Source organism: Suricata suricatta, chromosome 10 (assembly GCF_006229205.1).
Source record: "Suricata suricatta isolate VVHF042 chromosome 10, meerkat_22Aug2017_6uvM2_HiC, whole genome shotgun sequence".
Lineage (NCBI taxonomy): Eukaryota > Metazoa > Chordata > Mammalia > Carnivora > Herpestidae > Suricata > Suricata suricatta.
The window spans coordinates 95539179-95565786 of NC_043709.1; the positions used below are offsets into that span (position 1 = coordinate 95539179).

The following is a 26608-nucleotide window of genomic DNA, read 5'->3' on the forward strand; positions in this document are numbered from 1 at the left end:
CCTGATGATGAGTGATATTGAGCATTATTTCATGTGCCTGTAGGCATCTGGATGTCCTCTTTGAAGAAGTGTCTGTTTATGTATTCTCCCCATTTCCTCACTGGGTTATTCGTTTTTCGAGTGTGGAGTTTGGTGAGTTCCTTGTAGATTTTGGAATCGAGCCCTTTATCTGATATGTCCTTTGCAACTATCTTTTCCCATTCTGTCAGTTGTCTATTAGTTTGCTTGATTGTTTCCTTTGCAGTGCAGAAGCTTTTTATCTTGATGAAGTTCCAATACATCATTTTTGTTCTTTTTTCCCTTGCCTTTGGGGATGAGTCAAGTAGGAAATTGCTGTAGTTGAGGTCAAGGAGGTTGTTTCCTACTTTCTCCTTGAGGGTTTTGATGGTGTCCTGTCTCACATTCAGGTCTTTGACCCATTTTGAGTTAATTTTTGTGTATGATGTAAGAAAGTGGTCTAGTTTCATTCTTCTGCATGTTGCTGTCCAGTTCTCCCAGCACCACCTATTAAAGAGGCAGTCTTTTTCCCATCGGAACTCTTTCCTGCTTTGTCAAAAATTAACTGGCCGCACATTTGTGGGCCCAGTTCTGGGTTCTCTATTCTATTCCATTGGTCTGTTTGTCTGTTTTTGTGCCAATACCATACTGTCTTGATGATGACAGGTTTGTAGTAGAGGCTAAAGTCTGCCTCCCGTTTTGGTTTTCTTCTTCAATATTACTTTGGCTATTTGAGGTCTTTTGTGGTTCCATACGAATTTAAGGGATAGCTTGTTCTAGCTTTGGGAAGAATGCTGGTGCAATTTTGATGGGGACTGCATTGAATGTGTAGATTGCTTTGGGTAGTAATGACATTTTCACAAGTTTATTCTTCCGATCCATGAGCATGGAATGTTTTTCGATCGCTTGGTGTCTTCTTCAATCTCTTTCATAACTTTTCTATAGTTTTCATCATATAGTTCTTTTACATCTTGGTCAGTTTTACTCCTAAGTATTTTATGGTTTTTCGTGTAATTGTGAATGGGATCAATTTCTCGATTTCTCTTTCTGCTGTTTCATTATTGGTGTATAGGAATGCAACTAATTTTTGTACATTGATTTTGTACCCTGCAACTTTACTGAATTCATTGATGAGCTCTAGAAGGCTTCTGGTGGAGTCTGCCAGGTTTTCCATGTAGAGTATCATGTCATCAGTGAAAAATTAAAGTTTGACTTCTTCTTTTTCAATTCTGATGCCTTTTATTTCCTTTTGTTGTCTGATTGCTGACACTAGGACTTCCAGCACTATGTTAAACAACAGTGGTGAGAGTGGACACCCCTGTCGTGTTCCTGATCTCAGAGGAAAGTTCTCAGTTTTTCCCCATTAAGGATGATGTTAGCTGTGGGCTTTTCATGAACTGCTTTTATAATGTTTAGGTAAGCTCCTTCTATTCCGACTTTCTCAAGGGTTTTTATTAAGAAAGGGTGCTGTACTTTGTCCAATGCCTTTTCTACATCTATTGACAGGATCATATGGTTTTTTTCTTTTCTTTTTTAATGTGATGTACCACATTGATGGATTCGTGAATATTGAACCAGCCCTGTAACCCAGGAATGAATCCCACTTGATCATGATGGATAATTTTTTTCGTATGCTATTGAATTCGATTTGCCAGTATCTTGTTGAGTATTTTTGCATCTGTATTCATTAAGGATATTGGTCTGTAGTTCTTTTTTTTTTTTTTTTTTTTTTTGCTGGGTCTCTGTCTGGTTTGGGTATCAAGGTGATGCTGGCTTCATAGAATATTTGGAAGTTTTCCTTCTATTTCTATTTTTTTGAATAGTTTGAGAAGAATGGGTATTAGCTCTGCTTAAATGTCTGGTAGAATTTCCCTGGGAAGCCATCTGGCCCTGGGCTCTTATTCATTGGGAGATTTTTTATAATGGATTCTATTTTTTCACTGGTTATCAGTCTATTCATGTTTTCTATCTCTTCCCATTTGAATTTTGGCAGTGCCTGTGCATTTAGGAATTTGTCCATTTCTTCTGTGTTGTCCGGTTTGTTGGCATATAATTTTTCATATAATGTCTGATGATGGCTTGTATTTCTAAGGGATTGGTTGTAATAGAGCCTTTTTCATTCATGATTTTGTCTATCTGAGTGCTCTCTCTTTTCTTTCTGAGGAGGCTGGCTAGAGGTTTATCAATTTTGTTTATTTTTTCAAAGAACCAACTCTTGGTTTCATTGATCTGCTCGACTGTCTTTTTGGATTCTATATTGTTTATTTCTGCCATGATCATTATTATTTCTTTTCTTCTGCTGGGTTTGGGGTGCTCTTGCTGCTCCCTTTCTAGTTACAGTAGGTGGTCTGTTAGATTTTGAATTTGTGCTTTTTCCAGTTTGTTGAAATAGGCCTGGATTGCAATATATTTTCCTCTCAGGACTGCCTTTGCTGTATCCCAGAGATTTTGAATTGTTGTATTTTCATTTTCATTTGTTTCCACATATTTTTAAAGTTCTTCTCTAATTGCCTGATTAGCCCAATCATTCTTTAGTGGGGTGGTTTTTAACCTCCACATTTTTGGAGGTTTTCCAGACTTTTCCCTGTGGTTAATTTCAATTTTCATAGCAATGTGATCTGAAAGTGTGCATGGTATGATCTCTATTCATTTATACTTATGGAAGGCTGCTTTATGTCCCAGTATGTGATCCATCTTGGAGAATGTGCCATGTGCACTCGAAAAGAAGGTGCATTTCCTATCTTCAGGATGCAGAGTTCTAAATATATCTGTCAATTCCATCTGTTCCAAAGTGTCATTCAGTTCGTTTCTTTAGTGATTTTCTCTCTGGTTGATCTATTCATTGCTGTCAGTAGAGTATTAAAGTCCCCTGCAATTAGCACATTCTTATCAATAAGATTGTTTCTGTCTGTGATTAATTGTTTTATGTATTTGGCACTCCCGAACGTGGTGCATAGATATTTATAATTGTTAGCTTTTCCTGATGGAGAGACCCTGTAATTATTATATAATGTCCTTCTTCATCTCTTGTTACTGCCTTTACTGTAAAGTTCAGTTTGTCTGATATAAGTATGGCTAGTCCGGCTTTCTTTTGGCTTCCAGTCACATGATAGATATTTCTCCATTCCTTTACTTTCAACCTGAAGGTGTCTTCTGGTCAAAAATGAGTCTCTTGTAGACAGCAAATAGATGAATTTTGTTTTTTTTATCCTATCTGCTATCCTGTATCGTTTGGTTGGAGTCCATTTACATTCAGTGTTATTATTGAAAAATGTGGGTTTAGAATCATTGTGTTCACCGTAGAATTCATGTTTGTAGTGGTGTCTCTGGCACCTTGTATTCTTTGCAACATTTCCCTCATAGAGTCCCTCTTAGGATTTCTTGTAGGGCTGGTTTGGTGGTCATGAATTCTCTCAACTTTTGTTTATTTGGGAAAACCTTTATCTCTCCTGTTTTGAATGACAGGCTTGCTGGATAAAGGATTCTTGGCTGCATGTTTTTTCTGTTCATCACATTGAAGATTTCCTGCCATTCCTTCCTGGCCTGCCAAGTTTCATTAGATAGGTCTGTAACCACTCTGATAGGTTTCCCTTTGTACGTGAGGGCCCTTTTCTCCCTAGCTGCTTTCAGAATTCTCTCTTTATCTTTATATTTTGCCAGTTTCACTATAATATGTCGTCCCAAAGGTCGATTCAAATTACGTCTTAAGGGGGTTCTTTGTGCCTCTGGATTTGAATGTCTATGTCTTTCCCCAGATTTGGGAAATTCTGTTATAATTTGGTCTAGTATCCCTTTAGGATCTTTATCTCTGTCTTCCTCTTCAGGAATTTCTATGACACAGATGTTGTTCCATTTGATTGTATCACTCAGGTCTCAAATTCTCCTTTCCTGCTCCTGGATCAATTTTTCTTTTTTTTTTTTTTCAGCTTTCTGCTTTTGCTATAACTATATCTTCTAATTCAGCTATGCTTCTCTCTGCCTCATCAATCCTTGAGGTGGCTGCCTCCATTTTATTATTCACCTCATTTATAGCCTTTTTTTTAAACTCATCACACCTTTTTTCAGTGTTCCTAGTCATTGTCTCATTTGCTCCTCTGATGCTTTTTTTAACCCCATCGATTAATTTTATGATAAGTTTTTTAAATTCTTGTTCAGGTATGTTGTTAAGATCTGTTATCAGCAGTTCCGTGGCTGTGACTTCTTCCTGGAGATTCTTCAGGGAAGAATTCCTTCATTTTGTCATTTTTGCTAGTTTTATGTCTCTTGTCAGTTTGAAAGCTCTTTGTGCACTGTGCACCTGTTAGTATTGCTCTGTTAAAGGGGGGTTATTCACTGTCCAGGGCCTGTCGTTTCAGGAAATATTCTTTTAATGGTGTCTCAGTTTCTCTTGATGTGCCTTTGATTATTTTATTTCCCTACTCAGTGATATTTGGGACTCACCATCATGCACCCTTTGGTTTGTTTCTTGGGGTAGTCCTGAGAAGGAAAACAGACAGACAAACAGAGCAGGAACAGAAGCAGGCAAAAGCACAGACAAATCCAACAAACAAACAAATTAAAAGAGGGAAAGGAAGGAAAGAAAATGGATAGAAAAGAGAAGAAAAGAAGAGAAAAAAAGAAAGGGGGGCAGAAGCAGCAAAGGACAGTCTAAAAGTGCATAGCCAATTAAGGGGAGAGATAAGGATGAGATGTGGGAGAATATATCTGGATGGCAAAAGGAAGAAATAAAGGAGGGAGAAGGAAACAGTAAAATAAGGAGTAAAAATTAGAAAAAATTTTTAAGTAAAAAAGGTAATAATAATAAAAAACAAGTACAACAAAAGGAAAGAAAGAAAAGCTGCAGTCCCCCCTCGTGGATAGGCATGGTTTGGTGTATGTAGGTTCACGGGCTGCTCTCAGAGGCCCCACCATGGTGGTTGCAGAGGATGAATGGCGGAACCCCAAGCTCCATGGGAACTACGTGCTGCAGGCCACTCTAATCAGTCTGATCTCCTTGTGCCACAGCTGAGCTAACCTGTATTTTACAGGCCCCCCCTCATTTCAAAATCCTAGTCCATACACTTTTATGCAACCACAGATGAGATGTACTTGCCTTGGTGGCTGGCTTCTCAGCTGGGATCTCGTAGGGTGAGGGAGCAGTTTCCCTCGGCCCCAGGAGGGATTTGTGCTGCCAGAGGCAAGGTGCGCATGTTCCCACTCCCGCAGCTGAGGCTGAAGTGCGCGCCCCGGGAGCTGCCGCCACTGTGGCCACTGACTCCCTGCTGGAATGGCACAGGAGTGGAGGCTGTTTTTTTCCCTTGTGTCACCCAGGTTCTGGATTTGGGCTACCCAGCAGTTATATATGGAGAGTTTTTCTTTCCGTGCAGAGTCAAATGTTCTTTATCTTTTCTCTAGAGACAGTACTATGAGCATCTTCAGTTTCTCTTTCTCTTCCCTTTGTCTCTCAGGGGTTCTGCACCCTTTCCCCATGTTGGGCTGGGGCTCCCACCTCCCCTGCCCCTTTCGGGCTGGCCCATTTTCCAATCTCCCCAGTTTGCACCCACTCACTCAGGCATCTTTGAGGTTGTCTTCTTTCTGGAGTCTCTATTTTCACCTTCCGCTCTTGCAGATGAGAGTAATGTCCTTCTCAGTTCGATAGATGGGGCATAGGAAGTTTACAGACCTCCCTTCCTCTCCACCATCTTGACTCCTCCCTCACCCACATTTTCTATCTGAATTCCTGTTGTGATAAATCTTATCCAAGTTCACTTTTTTGTCCTAGTCTCCTTTTCCATTTTTATTACTTATGTCTTTCTCTGTCTTGCTCTCCACCTCTTCTGTGGTTATCCCTGCTTTTGAGGTCTCACTGGTCTCTTTGGTTGTTACATTCTATTCTGAGAGACACAGAAGTCCAATCTTAGATCTAACTGGAATACTGAAAGAATCCAGTTTTTTGGGGTGCCTCATGACTCAGTCAGTTAAGTGTCTGACTCTTGATTTTGGCTCGGGTCATGATCTCATGGTTTGTGAAACTCAGCCCCACATCAGGCTCTGCACTGACACCATGCAGCTTGCTTAGGATTCTTTCTCTCTCTTTTTCCCTCTCCTCCCCAATCTCTCTCTCTCTATCAAAAATAAAGAGATGGTGAGTTAAGATGGAGGAGCAGCTTGGAAACTGAACTTGTTTATGTTCCTGAAACGCAGCTAGATCAGTACCAAAACATTTTGAACACCTAGGAAATTGACATGAAAATTAATGCAACAATGTGCTTAACTTGAGCCACAGAACTTGGAAGGTATGTGGTGTAGAGAGGTGAATTGCAGGAGAGAAAAGCTGCAAATGTTAGGGAATCATTTTCATCGAGACAGGACAGAAAGAATGAGAAAGGAGGCAAACTGTAGCACATTGGGATTGTACAAGAAAAGCACTCTCTCTGAAAATAGGTAGAGGAAAGAAAGAGAAAGATTGAGAACACTTTCAGGGTACTAAACAAGAAATGTGTTTTCCAAAACTGCTGACAGGGATAAAGGAGAGGGATTCAATGCCACAAGGATTCTATAAACAGTGGAGCACAGTGTCTGAAGTTGCAGAGCTTAGTGCCTGGCAATACTCTAGTGAGGAACTAGGGTGAATCCCTAAGATTTTAAAGGGTCTTTGTGCCACATGGGGAGAAGCAGTTCCCCATATAGAAATGCCAAGTTGGGAGTGCCTTTGCCTCCCCACAAGCAAAGGTCCCAGCAGACCCCAGAGAGCAGGAACATTTGCTGGTATTGGGAAAAAGAAGCCAGATTATGGCAAAACCTGGCATCAGCTATGTGTTATGATTTGCTATAATCTCTGAACCTCTGCCACTGTGTGATCATAAGAACGTTTTCTGGGTCAAGCCATTGCTCAGTGAGACCCTCCCCCATAAAGTCAGTGTGGGTCCAAGCTGCAGGGATCTCAGAAATGTGGGGTTCTGAAACACAACCCCATCTGAGATAAAACTCTGGAGGGAGTTGTTGCCTGGTAGGTCAATAGCTTAGACATGGACAGGATGGAGGTGGGGAGTGGACGGAGGACTGAGACAAAGGAGACATGCTTGAATGTGGGTCAGTGAGAGCAAGTTCCTTCGCCAGAGACTAGGGAGCTGGGTGAAGCCATTTCCATCTCTCCTGCACACGTGCATGTGCACATGCACAGAGATCCACCTCAGTAAGTTAAGCACTTAGTGGAGAACAGAGCCATTATACCAAGTCCCACCCAGCTATATGGCCTCCAAGCACATCTCCCAGAAAACCAGCGCAAGTCATTCACCTGCTTACTGTACAAACTATAGAATGCTTCATAGTTTCAGTTCTAGGGGAAATCAGATATAACTTCATTTGGACATCATTCTGTTGGCTAGTATATTTATTTGTTTGTTTTCTTGGCTTCTGTTTTTGCTTAAATTGTTTTCTTTTTTCTTACCTTCTTTCTTCTTCTTGGACACAAAGAGAGAAATATTATTATTTTATTTTATATTTAAAAAAATTTTATCTGATTTCATGTTCTTTATTTTTATTCTATTTTATTACATATATTTTAATTTTTCATTTTTTTCTAATTTTTTTCTTTCCTTTCCCTTTACTTTTCTAGCAAGCTTCTTTCAACAAGGAGACTCAAACACAGGTCTAGCTTCCTTTGATTTTTTTTAACTTTGCTTTTAATTTTTTATGTTAATTTTTATTAATTTTTTCTTATACCAAAGTGACAAAAGGAAGGAATTCACCCCAGAAGAAAGAACAAGATGAAATGACAGCCAGGGATTTAATCAACACAGGTATAAAAATTTTTAAATGTTTAATTTATATATTGAGAGATGGAGTGTGAGTGAGAAAGGGGCAGAGAGAGAGAGGGAGACACAGAACCAGAAGTAGGCTCCAGGTCCCGAGCTGGCAGCATAGAGCCTGATGCAGAGATCAGACCCATGAAATGCAGTATCATGACCTGAGCCAAAGTAGATGTTCAACCGACTGAGCTGCTCAGGTGCCTCTCTATCAACACAGACATAAATCGGATGTCTGAATTACAATTTAGAACCACAATAATAAGAATACTAGTTGGGGTTGAAAAAAGCATAGACGACTCTAGAGATTTCCTTTGTGCTGATACAAAATAAATAAAATGTGGTCAGGCCCAAATTAAAAGTGCCATAACCAAGATGCAAACCAAAATGGATGCCACAACAGAAAAAATGAACAAAGGAGAGAGCGAATCAGTGATATAGAAGATAAAATTATGGAGAATAATGAAGCATAAAAGAAGAGGGAAACAAAGGCAAAATATCATGATACAAGACTGAGAGAATTCAGTGACTTATTAAAAAGGAGTAACATCCGAATCATAGGGGTCCCAGAAATTGAAGACAGGGGGGAAAAGCACAGAAGTTTTATGTGAGAAAATTATACTAGAAAACTTCCTAATCTGGGGAGGATTAAATTCAAGAAAAACCAATCATTACCAAAGCATATCATAGTCAAATTCACAAAATACACAGACAAGGAAAGAATTATGAAAGCAGTAAGGGGGAAAAAACTCCTTAACCTATAAAGGAGACAGATTAGGTTAACAGTAGACCTATTGACAGAAACTTGGCAGGCCAGAAAGGAGTGACAGGATATATTCAACATGCTGATTTGCAAAAATATGCAGCCAAGAATTCTCTATCCAGCAAGGCTGTCATTCAAAATAAAAGCAGAGACAAAGTTTTCCAAACAAAAACTAAAAGGTTTATGATGACTAAACCAGACCTGCAAGAAATTTTAAAGGGAACTCTTTTAGTGAAGAAAAGACAAGACAAAACAAGACCAAAAGCAACAAATATTAGGGAAAAAAAAAAAAAAAAGAACATCACCAGAAACACCAACTCTCCAGGCAACGCAATGGCACTAAATTCATATCTTTCAGTATTAACTCTAAACATAAATGGACTAAATGCTCCAATCAAAAGACATATGGTATCAGAATGGATAGGAAAACAAGAGCCAAATTACATGCTGCTTACAAGAGACTCATTTTAGATCTACAGACACCTGCAGATTGAAAGTAAGGGGATGAAGAACATCTATCCTGCTAATGGGCATAAAAAGAAAGCTGGAGTAGCCAAACTTAGATAAACTAGATTTTAAAATAAAGACTGTAACAGATGAAGAAGGACATTATATCATAATTAAGGTCCCTATCCACAAGAAGACCTGGCAATTGTAAATATTCATGCCCCCAATGTGGAAGATTACAAATATATAAATCAATTAATCACAAACATAAAAATCTCATTGATAACAATAATATAATAGTAGGGGACTTCAATACTCCCACTTACAGCAGTGGATAGATCGTGTAAGCAGAAAATTAACAGAGGAAATAATCGCTTTGAATGACACACTGGACTGGACTGGATGGAATTAACAGATATATCCAGAAGATTTCATCCTAAAATAGTATACTACACATTCTTCTCTAGTGCACATGGAACAGTTCTCTAGGACAGATTACATACCGGGTCACGAATCAACCCTCAACAAATACAAAAAGATTGAGATCATACCTTCCATATTTTCAGAACACAATGCTATGAAACTTGAAATCAACAACAAGAAAAAATTTGGAAAGACGAGGAACACTTGGAAATTAAAGAAAATCTTACTAAAGAATGAATGGGTTAAGTGAGAAATTAAAGAGTATATGGAAGCCAATGAAAATAAAAACGTGACAGTCCAAAATATCTGGGATGCCACAAAAGCAGTCATAATAAGGAAGTATATAGCAATCCAGGCCTTCCTAAAGAATCAAGTAAGCTCTCTTTGGGCAGTGCGTGGCTCAGTCAGTTGAGCATCCCACTTTGGTTCAAGTCATGATCTCATGGTTCATGAGTTCAAGCCCCACATCAGGCTCTGTGCTGACATCTCAGAGTCTGGAGCCTACTATGGATTTGGGTCTCCCTCTCTCTCTCTCTATCCATCCCTCACTCATGCTCTGTCTCTCTCTCTCTCTCAAAAATAACTTCAAAAGAATTTTAAAAATAAAAGAATTAAATAAGCTCTCAAATACATAACCTAATCTTACACCTAAAAGAGCTGGATAAAGAACAGTAAATAAAGCCCCAAACCAGTAGAGGAATGGAATTAATAAAGATTAGAGCAGAAATCAATGATATTGAAATTTTTAAAAAAGGAGAACAGATCTATGAAATCAAGAATTTGTCCTTTCAAAAGAATTAACCAAATTAATAAACTCCTAGCCAAATTGATCAAAAAGAAAAAGGAAAGGACCCAAATAAATAAAATCACAAATGAAAGAGTAGAGATCACAACCAATACTGCAGAAATACAAACAATAATAAGAGGATATTATGAGCAATGATATGCCAACAAATTAGGCAATATGGAAGAAATGGACAAATTCCTAGAAACATATGAACTACAAAAACTGAAACAGGAAAAAATAGAAAATTTGAACAGATCCATAACCAGCAAAGAAATTGAATCAGTAAACAAAAATCTCCCAACAAACAAGAGTCCAGGGCAGGATGGCTTTCCAGAAAATTCTACCAAACATTTTTCTGAAGCTGTTTCAAAAAATACAAATGGAAGAAAGACTTCCAAACTCATTCTAAGAGGCCAGCATTACCCTGATTCCAAAACCATACAAAGACCCCACTAAAAAGGAGAACTACAAACCAATTTCCCTAATGAACATGGATGCAAACATTCTCAACAAGATACTAGTCAACTGGACCCAAAAATGCATTGGATAAAATTATTCACCATGATTAAGTGGGATTTATTCCTGGGATACACAGGCCTGGTTCAATATCTGCAAATCAATCAGTGTGATACATCACATTAATAAAAGCATTTGACAAAATTCAGCATCTGTTCTTGATAAAACCCCTCAAGAATGTAGGGTGAGAAGGAACATACCTCAAGATCATAAATGCCATATATGAAAGACCCACCACTAATATTCTCAATGGAGAAAAACTAAGAGCTTTCCCCCTAATATCAGGAACATGACAGGGATGTCCACTTGTACCACTGTTATTCAACATAATGTTGGAAGTCCTAGCTTCAGCAATTGGACAACAAAAAGAAACAAAAGGCATCCAAGTCAATAAGGAGGAAGTCAAACTTTCACTCTGCAGACAACATGATAGTCTATGGGGAAAACACAAAAGAGTCCACCAAAACCTGTGAGAACTGATCCATTAATTCAGAATAGTCTCAGGATATCAAATCAATGTACAAAAATCTATTTCATTTCAATATGCCAATAATGAGGCAGCAGAAAGAGAAACCAAAAAATCCCATTTACAATTGCAACAGAAACCATATGATACTTAGGAATAAGCCTAACTAAAGGAGTAAAAAATTTATACACTGAAAACTATAGAAAGCTTATGAATGAAATTTAAGAAGACAGAGAAAAATGAAAAAATATTCCATGCTTTTGGATTGAAACAACAAATAATGTTAAAATGTTGATCGTACCCAAAGCAATCTACATATTCAATGCATTCCCTACCGAAGAACACCAGCATTCTTCACAGAGCTAAAACAAACAATCCTAAAATTTGTATGGAACCAGAAAAGGCCCCGAATAGCTTAAGTAATGTTGAAAAAGAAAACTGAAGCTGGAGGCATCACGATTACAGACTTCAAGCTTTATTACAAACTGTTTTCATCAAGGCAGTATGGTACTTGCACAAAAAGAGACACATGGATCAATGAAACAGAATAGAGAGCCCAGAAATAAAATCACAGATATATGGCTAACTAACTGATCTTTGACAAAGCAAGAAAGAATATCCAATGGAAAAAAGACAAATGGTCTTTGGTTAACTGGACAGTGACAGACAGAAGAATAAATCAGGACCGCTTTATTACACCATACATAAAAATAAACTCAAAATGGATGAAAGACCTAAACATAAGACAGGAGCCATCAAAATCCTAGAGAAGAAAACAGACAACAACCTCTTTGATCTCAGCCATAGCAACATCTTACTTGACATATCTCCAGAGGCAAGGGAAACAAAAGCAAACATGAACCATGGGACCTTATCACAATAAAAAGCTTCTGCACAGTGAAGGAAACAATCAGCACAACTAAAAGGCAAGTGACAGAATGGGAGAAGATATTTGCAAATGACATATCAGATAAAGGGTTAGTATCCAAAATCTATAAAGAACTTGTCAAACTCAACACCCAAAAAACAATCCAATGACGAAATGGGCAAAAGACATGAATAGACACTAAGAAGACATCTAGATGGTTAATAGACACATGAAAAGATGCTCAACATCACTCACCATCAGAGAAATACAGAAAAAAACCACAGTGAAATACCACTTCCTAGCTGTCAGAATGGCTAAAATGAACAACTCTGGAAATAAGCATATGTTGGTGAGGATGTGCAGAAAGCAGAACCCTTTTGCACTGCTGGTGGGAATGCAAACAGGTGCAGCCAATCTGGAAAACATTATGGAGGTTCCTCAAAAAATTAAAAGTAGAAGTACCTCACGACCCAGAAACTGCACTACAAGGTATTTATCCAAAGGATACGAAAATGCTGATTAGAAGGAGCACATGCACCCCAATGTTTATAGCAACACTACTGACAATAGCCAAAGTATGGAAAAAAGCCCAAATGTCCATCTACTGATGAATGTATAAAGAAGAATTGGTATATATATGTAATGGAATATTACTTGACAATCAAAAAGAATGAAATCTTAATACTTGCAACAACGTGGATGAAATTAGGGTATATTATTCTAAGCAAAATAATCAGAGAAAAACAAGTATCATATTATTTCACTCATATGTGGAGTGTAAGAAACAAAACAGATAAACATAGGAGAAGGGAAGCAAAAATAAGATAAAAACAGAGAAGGAGACAAACTATAAGAGACTCTTAAATACAGAGGACAAACTGAGGGTTCCTGGAGGTGTTTTGGGCAGGGGGATGAACCAAATGACTGATGGGCATTAAGTAGGGCACTTGTTGGAATGAGCACTGGGTGTTATATGTAAGTGATAAATCACTAAATTCTCTTCCTGAAATCACTATTACAGTATATGTTAACTAACTTGGATTTAAGTAAATAAATATTTAAGAAAAAAAGTAATCTTTTCCCCTTTGATTGTGATCATGAGACTGAAGGAAACCACAATATGTACCCCCAAATATTAACTAATTAATTGAGTTACTACTATCTGTCAGGGACTGCACAAAGCAATGAGAACATAATCAAGAAGTCACTGACCTTTCCCTGCATGTAGTCACATTCTTACTGGGAAATAAGAAAATTGGTTAAGCAATAGGAACACAGTGTAATGAGGTTTCAGTTGTGGAAGTACCAGCCATGAGAACACAGGCATGGGAAAGCTCAGAATGTACATCCACAAAAGGCCATTAGGCCTTCTTAAATGAAGACTGAAGATGAGTTCACTAAACTCCTCTACACATAAATCACAACCAAAGTTGGTCCACTCCCTCAAAGTCTTTTATCCTCTACACCAGAATTCAGATCTATAGAAGTCCAGCTGCTGATGCAACTATATTCCCAATTACTCCTGGATAGCTGTGCCCTGATTACTTCTCAGATTGCTAAAATAGCAATGCAGCAATCCCCCCATATCCACAGAGAACACGTTCTAAGACCCCCAGCGGATGTGTGCAGATTGTACCAAGCCCTATATATACTATATTTTTCCTAGACACACACACCTATGATAAAGGCTAATCTATAAGTTAGGTAAAGTAAGAGATATGCATTAATAATAATAATGAAATATAACAATTATAACAATACACTATAATACAAGTCATATGGATGTGGTTGCTCTTTCAAAATATCTGATTTTACTATACTCACCCTTCCTCTTGTGATGGTTGAGATGATAAAATGCCTATGTGGTGAATGATGTAGGTAGGCATGGAGATGTAATGTTAGGCTACTGTTGACATTCTGATGTTATGTCAGGAGAATTGTCTACTTCCAGACCACAATTTACCAGGGTCTATGAAACCACAGAAAAAAAGAAACCATGAACAAGGAGGCAACTACTGTATTATGTCCAACATGAGCACCATGGTATTTCTGTGCAAGCTCTGACTTGAAAATTGGACATTCAGGAAAACTTCCACAAGTTTGGTGTTCTACGGTAGTCAGAAACATATTTAGTGTACAATTTCTTTTATTTAATTATTTTTTGGTAACAATTTTTGGGGGTGCAGGCATTTTAAATATGGAAAGGAAACAGTGACAAAGTTCTATTATGGGGCCTTAATTACTATTAGAGTTTGGGTTGTATACCGAGAGCAGAGGAGGAATTATAGAAGGACAAGAAAGTGACCTGATCTCATCTGTATTAAAATGATCTCTCTGGTTGCAATGTAAAGAATGAACCAGAATATATTTCTGATGAGAAATGAGAATTTTGGGTAAGTCCAAAATTACATAGACCTTTTATGTTATAAACCGTGTACTTTTGCAAGCTTGTTCTTATAAGAAAATGTTTTGCACATGTACTTTGAGTAATTAATTCAACTAATCATGATTTCTACAGAAGTATCAGAAATTGACTTAAAGAGCTCTCTGACTTTCTGCTGGGAGTAGCAGGAAATTGATGATGAACTTAATGCCACTTAGAATTCCCCACTTTGGTGGGACAACTATTGCTGTTATTTTATTTTTATTTCCATAGAGCTATAATGAAAGAATAACATATTTAACATTTACTATGAGCTTGATATGCTGGCAAAGATTTTTATGTTATCTCATTTGAATCTCTTAACTAGGAAGTGAAATTGCTATTCTTATACTTACTGTTCATATGAAGAAACTCTGCTTAAGGAACTTGGTAATTGGTCATAGCTGGTTAAGAAACAGAATCCATGCTTTGGAAACTGGGAACCTAGTTTGTAAAAGAATACTAAGTCAGTTAGAGTCAACTTTGACTCAAACTTCATTTGTGAGTCAGTCACACACAGTTTATCAATATAAAATATTGGGGAGTTTTGCTTCATTCTGCTTTTTACTCTCCAGACATCTGCAGAAATTTATCTTTCTTCCTCATAAAGGAAAGTAAGCAAGTAAGACAGAGTCTTATAATAATGAAGGCATGTCCACGGACTGGTTTTGAACCTATGCTGTATTGAGACACTACAGATGTGAACTAGATCAATTTCCTGCTTCTTTGAAAACCTGAGCTATAACAGATTGTGTAGCAAAAAACATCATTAGGGTGAAATAAAGTTATTACTCACTGGAAAATAATTTAATTCCTAAATGAAATTTCTTTGTATGCATCTAAGAACATGGCTTAAAGTATATATAATAAAATTGCACAAAATTACAAGAAGAAATTGGCAGATATACCAACAAAGGAGGAGAAATGGAATAAGAGAAAAGATGCAATGTAAATTGCTATTTGTTCTCTTGGGGATTCATCAGTACAGTATAACTAAAGCTATAAAAATTTTTAAGATTTTGTTTTCTAAATTCAATAGTATATAAAGAGCTTTGATATTCAGTATTGGATGCTTAAAGATTTCAAACAATTAACTATTTGTGATATACTCTGGGATAAAAGTAGAATTTTATTTATTTTTTTTTTTTTTAAAACAATGGAATTTTATTTTGATGAAAAACTCGAGTTTAGAATCATTTAGTAAATGAAGAGCAAACACTTCATTTTCCTATCCCATAACGCTTAAGAAAAAAAATTAGTAAATAAATAACAGATTAAGGGTAAGGCAGACTGGATGATAATAAACCACCTCTGATCTTCACACTTCCTGCATGTGTCTCACTGTAAAAGGGCGAGAAAACAGCACTGGAGAGAAAGAAGGTACGGGCATTGAATCTCATCCTAATTGTTCAAATAAGCCCAATGATAAATACCTTTTTTTTTTTTTTTTTTTTTTGCTCATAACGGGCAGCAAACTATGCACACTTTACTGAAGGAATACTTCGGTAGAAGCACTTGTTTCAGTTATATTGTGCATCACAACTATAAAAATGGCTTGAACAGTTCCATTTAACCACCACTTATAAAGTGCAACTATGTAATATTCTACATTTTATGTGGGGTGTGATGAATATCAATCTAAGCTGAAAATACCCCAGCTGCCAATTTTTACCACTTCTGAAAATATCTAGATGTGTGAAAAAGGACTGTCCCCTATACAAAGAACCAATTTCACGAACCTACTGGTAAACAAATAACATTTATATAACTGGAACCTCAGGATGCTAGAGTTGTACTCATTTAAAAAAACCATTCCGCTACCTTTGGTCTTTAAAAAAGCCTCCACTGCAATATCCTAAACATTGTTATATGCATCTCACGATGAAGAGCGTGGTGATGTTGACGTTCCTTGAAACCATAGCATGCTACCCTTCAAGGTGAAGTCGTGCTCTCCTCATTCTGCACTGCAAGGCCACGCTCTTCATCGTGAGATGTAAAAGTAGTATTTTAAATCCAAGAATGGGTAAAATTAAGCACAATATGTGTTTATAGGTAGAATAGTTATTTAACACCCTGTAACTGAAGACATAAATACCGAGAATTAAAGTGTAAAAAGCACTTTTGAGTGTTTTTAAGTTTTTAAAATACAGAGTACAAAGTAAATAGTTTTAGCACTTTTTAAAGTTTCCTATATATTTGTAACTGACAATAAGATAATTTTGAATGTGTTAACACTTTTGAAAGGTCAGTCGCAGGCCAGTTTGAAATTTTACCTATTGGTTATTAAAATAACTTAATAAATGGAAGAGCATAAAAAGAATTTATATGTCTTACCCCCTGGTACAGTAAGTGTTCCATGATATTAAGTTTTTCTCATAAATATATTGTCCATTTTTGTGCCATACATAATCACAGTAGAAAGAAAAGAAATCTCAAAATATACCAGACATTATATTCAGTATTGTCTGTCCATTTCCACGTGTGATGGGATAATTCTCTGCTGAGGCGTAGCTAAGAAAAGGGCCTTTATATCTTTATAGGAAATTCTATTCCAAAACAGGGAAAGTGAGTATGTGTGTTATCTTTCTGTCACATTACTCTTGAGCCTCTCTTCTCTAAGGCCTTCTCTTTGTGCATGGTAGCATGATAATATTGAGAAGCATAGACTTGGGGGTTTGACCTTTCCAATTTTGAGTTTGACTCATTCAATGTCTCTGATTCAAAATTACTTTTGTGAAACTGACCAAAAAATCCCTGTTGAGAAAAGTCCGTTTATGCCTGTTGTTCTAGAGCACTCTTGTCATTTTAACTTCTTTTTTTTGTATATATTTATCTTTTTTTGAGAAATAGAGTGACACAGAGCATGAGAGGGAAGGGTCAGAGAGAGAAGGAGACACAGAATCTGAAAGCAGGCTCTGGGCTCCAAGCAAGCATTCAGCATAGAGCCCAACGCGGGGCTCAAACCCACCAACCATGAGATCATGACCTGAGCCGAAGTTGGAAGCTTAACCAACTGGGCCACTCAGGTGCCCCATTGACTTCTTAAATGAAGATGATTTAGATGATATTTACATGATAAACTATATGATTTCTATACTTCTTCATACAGAGGGAGGGAGCAACACATCTAGCCTTGTAGGTTAGTTATGCGGATTCCATGGAAGAGTGGATCTAAAATATCTCACAGGATTCTAGGCAAAGAATACAATAAAAATTGCATACTAATATGTACCCAGGCCCTCAAGTCTGCTGGAATGGGGTTCCACCTTATCTTTCAGCTTTAACCCTATGCAGCCCTCTCAGAGGGCTAAGTATTCAACAAACAATATGATCCAAAAACACTTTTACCAGTTTTTCCAGGGTTTCAAACTGAGCAATAGTGCTGAGGATGGAAGGTCTAAGTGGCTCCCTACAGGCTCCCATAACCTAGGGTCTCCTCCATGCCAGTGCTTGCCAGGTCCAGGGACCAGGTAACTCCCTTCACACTGGATCCAGTAAGGGTCTTGGAAACCCAGGCGTCATTTTATCCAGGCATCTGCTGGCTCCAGTGGCCCCAAAGCCACTCCCGTGACTCCCCTGCTGGCTCCCATGAATCTGGAAACCAGCTCACCCAGTGCCTGCCTGATCCAGAGGTCACAGACACCATCCATGGCTCCAGACAGCCTTCAAGGCAAGATTCCCTGCAGGCTCCCAAGAATCTAGGCCTCATTGAGAGCCCCCATAACTCCAGGTATCTTCCACTGTTCCCATGAATTCGGGTCCCTGATCCACTCCATCACCTACAAGTCTCCTAGGTAGCTCCAGTGGGCTCCAGTGAACCCATATTCCCAGCTCACCCCAGCCCTTTTCAGCTTTTATGTCACCAGACAGTTCCTAGCAAGCTCCAACAAACTCAGGCTCTTGGCACACGCCAGCACCCGCTGGTTCCCATGGCTCTGGGTGACTCCTATGAATTCAGGGTCCCAATCAATACCCACAAACTTTAGCTTCATGGGAGCAACACCTATGAACCCAAGGTCCTACTAGGACTCAACTTCAGTAGTAGTAGGACCTTGTAAGACTCAACTTCAGGCTGAATACAGCTGGTCCAGACTTACAACCAATTTCAGCATTAGATCACCCAAGGTCTCCAATAGCAAGCCTACCCCAGGACAATACTAGACTGCTCCCCCCCCCCCCCCAAATCTCTGGACATGCTGACTAGTGAAAGGCGGGCCTTCCAAAACTAATCTTTGAAGACTGGAAAGGTGCCTACAGACTCAATGTACAGACTCCAATACAAGGCCACAATAATCATGAATAAGCAAGGAAATATGACACCATTTTCAAAGGAAACTGATAAAATTTCGATGACAGACTGTAAAGAAATGGAGATCTATGAACTGTCTAACAAGGGATTCAGAAGAATCTTCCTAAAGAAATCAAGTGAACTATAAGAAAACATAGACAGACAACTAAAGAAAATTTGGAAAACTATACATAAACAAAACACGATGTTCAACAAAGAAATAGAAAATATTATAATAAATCAAGCAGAAATCCTAGAGTCCAAGAATACATACAATGTCTGCACTAAAGAACTCAAGTAGAGCTTCAACAGGAGACTCCACCAAGCAAAAGGAGTGTAGTCAATTCGAATACAGGTCTATTAAAATCATACAGCCAGAGAAGCAAAATGAAAAATAATGAAAAAAAAAAGAGTGAAGAAAGCCTATATGAATTACAGGATACCATGCAAAGAAATAATCTGTGTATTGTTGGATCCTCTGAAGGAGAAGAGTTAGTGAAAAGAGTAGAAAGCTTATTTAAGGAAATAACACCTAAAAACTTCCAAAATCTGGCGAGATACTTAGATATCCATGTTCATGAAGCCAACCTGAAATAATCTTCTCCAAAACACAAAATAACAAAACTGTCTAAAATCACAGAGAATCTTTTAAGAAGCAAGAGAAAACCAATTTCTCACAAATAAAGTAACCCCCATAAGGCTATTAAGATTTCTTAGCCAACACCTTGGGATGATATATTTGAAGTGGGAAAGAAAAAAACTGCAAACCAAGAATACTTTATAGGGCAAAGTTTTCTTTCAGGAATGAAGGTGAGATAAACACTTTCCAAAACCAACATAAACTGAAGGTGTTCATCATTAGATGTACCTCACAAGAAATGCTGAAAAAAGAGTTCCTCAGGATGAAACAAAATTAGTAAAAAGAAAACATATGAAATTATAAAACATCCTGGTAAAGATGTATACAGTAAATATATATAGTTCAGAATATTCAAATACTGTAATATGGTGGTATGTAACAAATTTCTAGCATAAAGCCTTAATGAACAAAACTGTTAAGAAATAACTATAGCTATGAGAATTTTTTCATGGACACACATTATAAAAAGAAGTAACTTATGACACCCAAAACGCAAATCATTGAGGCAGAAGTTAAAGCGCAAAGTTTTCAAGAGGGATCAGTTTTCAACATAAAACAGTCCGTTTTATCTGCAACACTTGTTATGTAATCTTCCTGGTAACCACAAACCCAAACTCATAGTAAATTCACCAAGCATAAACAGAACACATTTAACGAATACCCCTAGAGAAAGTCAATCATCTACAAAAAAAAAAAAAAAGGGCAACAAAAGACAAAGAAAGGAATGCAGAACTACAAAAACAGTCAGAAAACAACAGGATGGTATTAGCAAAGGCTTATTTATCAGTAATGACTTTAATTCTCCAATCAAAAGGCATAGAGGGGCTAAAAGCATTTAAAAAATTTAAAAACAAGATGCAGCTCATCATTTCTTATCCAATCACCAAATATTGGCAGAATGTTTACTGTTGTGGCCTGAGAAACAAAAGTTTTGCATACTCTAACGGGGTAGGTTGGAGAGGAGGGCAGGCACCTCAGGGAAGGTCTGGACAGATTTTCCAGAATGAGCCAGGCAAGGTGGGTCATCACTCTGGTGTGTCTATTCAAGAGAAGGACATCTCAAAAGGTCATAATTATATTGTACCCTGAAAAATATGACAGAGCTAAGACCAATACGTTAGGAAAACAGTGGCACAAATAAGCTGCCTGATACCTGGAAAGGAACATTTTTTTTTTTAACACTCCCTGCTTTGCCACCAAGAGCTTGAGGATACCCAGACCCACTTTAAAAACAAGTCTCTGTCCAAAAATTAGGGTATTTGTGTTCTTGGAAAAGGAGACAGGGACCAGTTCCAAGTGGATCGCTACCTTCCACTTAAAATACCAATGCTTCTTGAGAGCAGCTTTCACAAATTTGCAACCCAGGAAGGCCAAGGGGTTAGGGCAGGGATGGGGGATGGGAGGAGATTGAGAAATATGAGGGCTAGGGACCCGGAACTAGAACACTAAACACTGGTTTCCCCTTGCAGCTTTCCCAAAAGTACTTAAGCTTTGGCCCACGGGGTCTGTCCCAGGGACTCCGTTACATGTCCCCCCAACCCAAGGTTCTGCAAACTGATGAACAGATCAGGTCAGGGACTCAGGATGTCTGAGGTGGGAGACTTAGGTCAGATTTTTTTCAAATGGCCAGGCCAAGGCAGATGTTCACCTGGCTAGGAAGGCCCTTGGAAGTCATACCCTGGGTGAAACCCGGAAAGCCTTTTCTTCTTCCACCTTTTTTTGGTTCCCCCGGTGGTACTTCCTCCTTCACTCCCTGGGAGCTCTGGACAACGAGGAAGAGGGTGGATAGAGACATCTCAGGCAAGAGGAGTCTCAGGCCACCTCCATAGGCCTTGCCTTCTCGCCGGCTCATGTGCCAGCTTGGCGTCTGTGGAGCCCCTGGGCTCTGCGTCCCATCTTGCAGGCTCAAGCATGTCCAGTCCCATGGAAGGCGGTGCGGGCAGCTTTCCAGGCCTCGAAGAGGGCCTGACCACCACCTGCTCAGCTTCTTGCTTTCACTTTCACTTCCTTGGGTTTCTTTTCTCTGTGAGACTTTTGAAATAGGCAAAGAGAAAAGAAGAAACCAGGCAAGCTCGTAAACAGGAAACCAAAGCAGTTCACTGGCTTCCTTTTTACACGCAGCTGGTCTACTTAACCTCCTTGCAGTTTGGGGTCTTGGTGGACACCTGTGGGAGCTTCCTTACCCCTTGTCCTGACTGAGGACAGAGCTCCTCCCAGGGTCCCTGCCATTCCCTGCTGGGCCACTGCGGGTGAAAAGCTGCTCAGGACTGTACATCATGGGTGTGGCCTGGCCTAGTTAAGATGGGGACAGGGCTTGCCTCTTTGGGTTAAGTCTGTCTCCATCACCCTCTGTTGGATTTTCTTGGGGGGATTAGATTTCAAAGTCGACGATTATCCACAGTGAGATTTGTCCAGTTGGAGCAGCATATTGTCATATTGTTAAAACAAGGCAGTAAGTGAGGAAATCAGTCTTAGTTTCAACATTTCTTTTTTCCAGTGGACTATTTAAATATCTGAAATGTTTTAGAAGTTTCAGCAGGTGATGATAATAACAAAGCATCTGACTTTGAAAGACAGCAGTTTCTTGAGAAACTGAATATGCTTATCGTAGGATCCACCCTTGGCATTTCACAGATGAGTTTCATTTCCTTGGCGTTTCACCAATGAATTGAAAATTGATTTGAAAACAGATGTCCACAAATGACCTGCCCAAGTTTTTTTGTAGCAGCTATATTCATAAGTGTCAAAACTTAAAAGCAACCACCATGTTTGTCAATAGATGGATGGAAAAATACAATATGGAACATTCAAGCAATGATATATTATCTAGGAACTTAAATAAGAAGGGAGATGGGTCCTTAAGTCAAGAAAAGACCTAAGAGAAACTTTAATGCATGTTACTAAGTGAAAGAAGACAATCTGACAAGGACACATACTATAAAACCCCAACAATTTGACATCCTGGAAAAGCAAAACTATGGAGACCGTAAAAAGATCTGTGATTCACAAGACTGAGGGGTAAGAGAAGGGAGGGATGAATAGACATCTTCAGGGCAGTGAAACTATTCTGTCTGATGTTGTAATGCTGGACATGTTCATGTAGATTTGTCAAAACACAGAGAATATATAACATAGAGGGACCCTTTATGTAAACTATGGATTTTCTGGTAACAAACGTACCATGCTAATGCAATATGTTAGTAAGAGGGGAAATTGGGAAGGGAGAGAAAAGTTGGCATATGGGAACTTATTTTCATCTGTTACTAGGTGGACGTAGGTTAGGTGGAGAGGAGATTCAGGTAGAGAAGATCCACGTGGACACGTCCTCCTTCATGGAGGAACTGCCTGGAGAGAAGGATTTTGCTCATGTGGTGGAGATCTACGACTTTGAGCCGACACTCAAGACTGAGAATCTGCTGGCAGCACTTTCCGAGTTCCAAGAAAAGGGATTCAAGATTCAGTGGGTCGATGACACGCATGCACTTGGTGTCTTTCCCTGCCTGGCCTCAGCCGCTGAAGCCTTGACCAAGGATTTCTCTGTGCTCAAGATCTGGCCCCTCATGCAGGGAACCAAGCAGTCAAAGCTGAAAGCCTTGCAGAGGCCAAAGCTCCTGCGTCTGGTGAAGGTGAGACCACAGACAAATACAGCAGTGGTTAGGAGGCTGGTTGCCCGGGCCCTGGGGCTCCAACACAAGAAGAAAGAGCGGCCTGTGGTTGAGTCTTCTACCTCCCTGAGGCCCTAAGGGGCCCAGCAAGCCTGGATCGGTGCCCCCAGGACGTAGCTGGTGCCCCAACAGCACAAGCCTTTACAGACACCAGAACAGCCCTGCACTGTTTGTTAGAGTCTCTGTTTGGTGCGGTGGGTTTTTGTTTGGTCTAGTTCCAGAAGTTGAGAAAAAATAAAAACTTGAAAATTGTTTCCAAATACAAAAAAAAAACCAACAAAACCCACACCTGACCTCTAAAACTCCTACCTTCTCCTCTGACCTGCTTCCTGGGGATATCACCCCGTTATTAAAAGGAAACTGAAACATTAAAAATGCTGAGCGTTGATTAGAACAAAAATGGATGCGATACAGCAACATTCAGTCTAGCAGACAAAAGGAAGCTTTGAGAACTTTTACAAAATGAAAGACTATACAAGATAACATTGTATTAGGCTAAACAGTAGGTTGGTCTTTACAAAGTTACCTTCTTTTAGGGGATAGCAGGGGTCTATCAGGCAAGTAACCTCACTAGCACTCATCAGGTGATTCCTGATTGCCTGGTTTAAGATTCCATTTCTGGGAAAGCTGAAATTATAATTAAGTCTGTTTGGTAATGTAGAGCTTAATACAAATGACTCCACTTGGGGCCTATTGTCTTGTTCTCAACACCATGAATACCATTCCATAAACTCCTAATTTCTTCCATATACTCTTGAAGTAAATTTCCCTTTAGGCACCTCCCAGACAGACCAGAAGCAGGAGATAAGTATAACTGTCAATGATACCTCCTTCCTTAACTCACTTTTCCTTAAACACTCCTTTCCCAGTGAGAAAGTCACTTCCAATGTCTGTCTCAGTCACCTTCAAACCCACTCAGTTGCTCTTTTCCCCTTTCCCCATTCCCAAGCTCAGAAAGAAGTATCATTTGGGGAAGAAATGTCTTGGGCTTTAAAGAAGTCTGAAACAGATTCTGAAATCCTTGATAGGTAAGTAATCTGCATCCTTCTTGTACCTGAGTTTTGCGGCGTTGTATACCGAAGTAAGAAAAGTTAAAGCTATCTGCCAAGTGCTTAAACCCACATTATTTAATTTGATGCACCAATGCCTGTGTTGTTGACTGTGCAGATCAGACCTACATCCTGTGATAAAGTTTAGTGCTTCCTGTGCAAAACTGCAAAGAACCCTTTGCAGATTAAAAATCTGATATACACAGCAACGAATTTCCTTCCTACTTCACAAGTTACTTAAAAGATAATAACACCATTTTTTTTAATTACCAAAGGATGTCATATACACTTTGAGCAGACAATTTGTATTTTTTTTGTAGACACTGTAACTTAGTATAGGCAACATATATTACGCCAACAGAGGAGTGAGCCCACCACCAGCCAGAAACTTTCTTAAACCATTACACATATGGTCTCAGTCTCCACAAAGCAACATTATCTCCTGATCCTACTGACTGTACTAAGAAATCTCCTGATTATACTAAGAAATAGGTCTAAAAAGACTATGTATCATGTCCAAGGCAACAAAATAAGTAAATAGGAAAGGGAGGGTTTGAATCCTTACAATCTGATTCTATGGTTTATACAAACTGACAGTTGGAAGACCTAGTATGTTGCAACTAATAAGGGAAAGCTAAGTCAGGCACAGATCTGTGAGTCTGAACCAAAGCTATGCTTAATCCTTTGCACTGTACTAAGGTACATTCAAGCTAAAAGTATGTATGAATGATCCCTATGACAACAAAATGACTAGAATAAAATACAAAAATAAGTGAGTACCATTTTCACCTATTAAACTGGCAAATATTAGAGAAATAAAAGGAAAGTACTTGGGGATGCTAAGGATAGATGAGAAGTGGCACTGTTATACTTAATTAGCATGGAATCCAATTGACACAAACTTTCTAGAAAATAACTGATAAGAATCTTAAAATTTTTAAGTCTTTAAAGACCCAAAGATAAACTGTGTGGACAAAAATCCATTTCTCCTCATTTGTATGATGGTGTATATTTTGTTTGTGGGAAGCAGATAGCTTGTCTCCTTAGTTTCTCAGATCTGTATACCTAGAGAAACCATACTTAAAGAAATATATTCAAAGAAACATCCACATATGAACCTGGAATTATCTGATAAGATTCTGCACAAGGAACTGATATTTTAGTGGGATTAGATGGTTGTGGAATTTGGGAGGGTCAATGTATTTTGCACATAGGAGCATGGGCTGGACCTCATAACTAACTTCGGCATGTCACTTTTGACATTAGGCTACAAAAAAACTGAATTCCGTGTGGCATAAACTTTCTTCCTCTTTATTTCTTAGGACCCCATGGAGAAATCCAGATGTCAAGCCACTGATGTCTACAGCCAAAAGGCATTAGAGATCTGAAACCAACTACCAGCCATATGAATGAGGTTGGAAACAGAACTTCCTCCAGGTGACCCTTGACATACCTGTCGCCCTGTCCAGCATTTTGAGAAGCTCTCAGACAGAGCATCTGACTAAGGGATACTCAGATTCTTGAACTACAGAGACTGCAATGTAATAAACGTTTGTGGTTTAAGAGGCTAAATTTTAGAGGTGATTTGTTAAACAACAATGAAGCCAATAAACCCATTAAAAATGAGTCAAGAAATAGAAAATGTGAAGTGGGTTTGGAGAGGATTAAATGTAAGTCAGGGACTACTAAAATTTCCAAATTAGAATGGTATTATTATTAGTACTTAAAATACTTTTCATATAAATGAAGCATTAACTGTTAAAGAGATCAGTTGGGTATATCAATGACTTCTCAATGAAATAACTAGTTGGAATAAAATAAAAGAATTCACTCAGGGTTCTGGAGGTGAAGATCATTTGAGTACCATCAGACAATAGGGAGACGGTTGAAAAGTTTTGAAAATGAGTTGATTTTAAGAGTTCTGCATAGGTATTGAGAGAAATAATGGGTTTTTGTCCTATCAGTTGTTTCAAATTGATATCAAATTTATTTATGTCTTTTTCCTTCCACACAAATTCTACTTGCATTGTTCTTCATGTTGTATAGGTGATTTCCTCATTACTAAAATCCTTTGATGATTTCATATTGTCCCCAGTAAAAAATTGAAAATTTCTGGATCATCTATATTACTATTCCCATTCCTTCCAAAACTATCTTTGAACAAATGACTGGCTTGGAAAACTGCCCCATAAAAAATGAGTAATGTCCAGGAAGAAGTTCCAGGGGATCCATGCATAGACACTCCTTTTACTTTATTTTACTGCTGTCCCCACTAAAATTAGCATAAAAAAGCAGATGAAAATATTGTCTTAGAATCAATGTTTCAAAAGAAATTAGGTAATTTCATAGAAATACTTTTTCATACTTGAAGAAATTATGGACAACTCAGACTGGAAAAAGACCTCTTCTAACAGATAAAATTGAAAAGGTAAGACATAATAGAGAAAGAAAACATGGGCTAGTGGCTTTCACCACAGAAAAGGAAGGAGA

The 26608-nt window shown here is 38.5% G+C and overlaps 1 protein-coding gene across 1 annotated transcript in view; it reads left to right on the top strand.

Annotated features, from left to right (window-relative positions):
* Nucleotides 1-25983, top strand: part of LOC115305313 — a 65601-nt gene extending 39618 nt beyond the window's left edge. Inside the window, exons 4-7 of the mRNA XM_029955554.1 lie at nt 7707-7778; nt 22672-23030; nt 24024-24097; nt 25441-25983. Coding sequence (XP_029811414.1) covers nt 7707-7778; nt 22672-23030; nt 24024-24097; nt 25441-25498 — 563 coding nt within the window. The 3' untranslated portion in view covers nt 25499-25983. The remainder of the gene's footprint in view (nt 1-7706; nt 7779-22671; nt 23031-24023; nt 24098-25440) is intronic.
* Nucleotides 25984-26608: the final 625 nt, after the last annotated feature.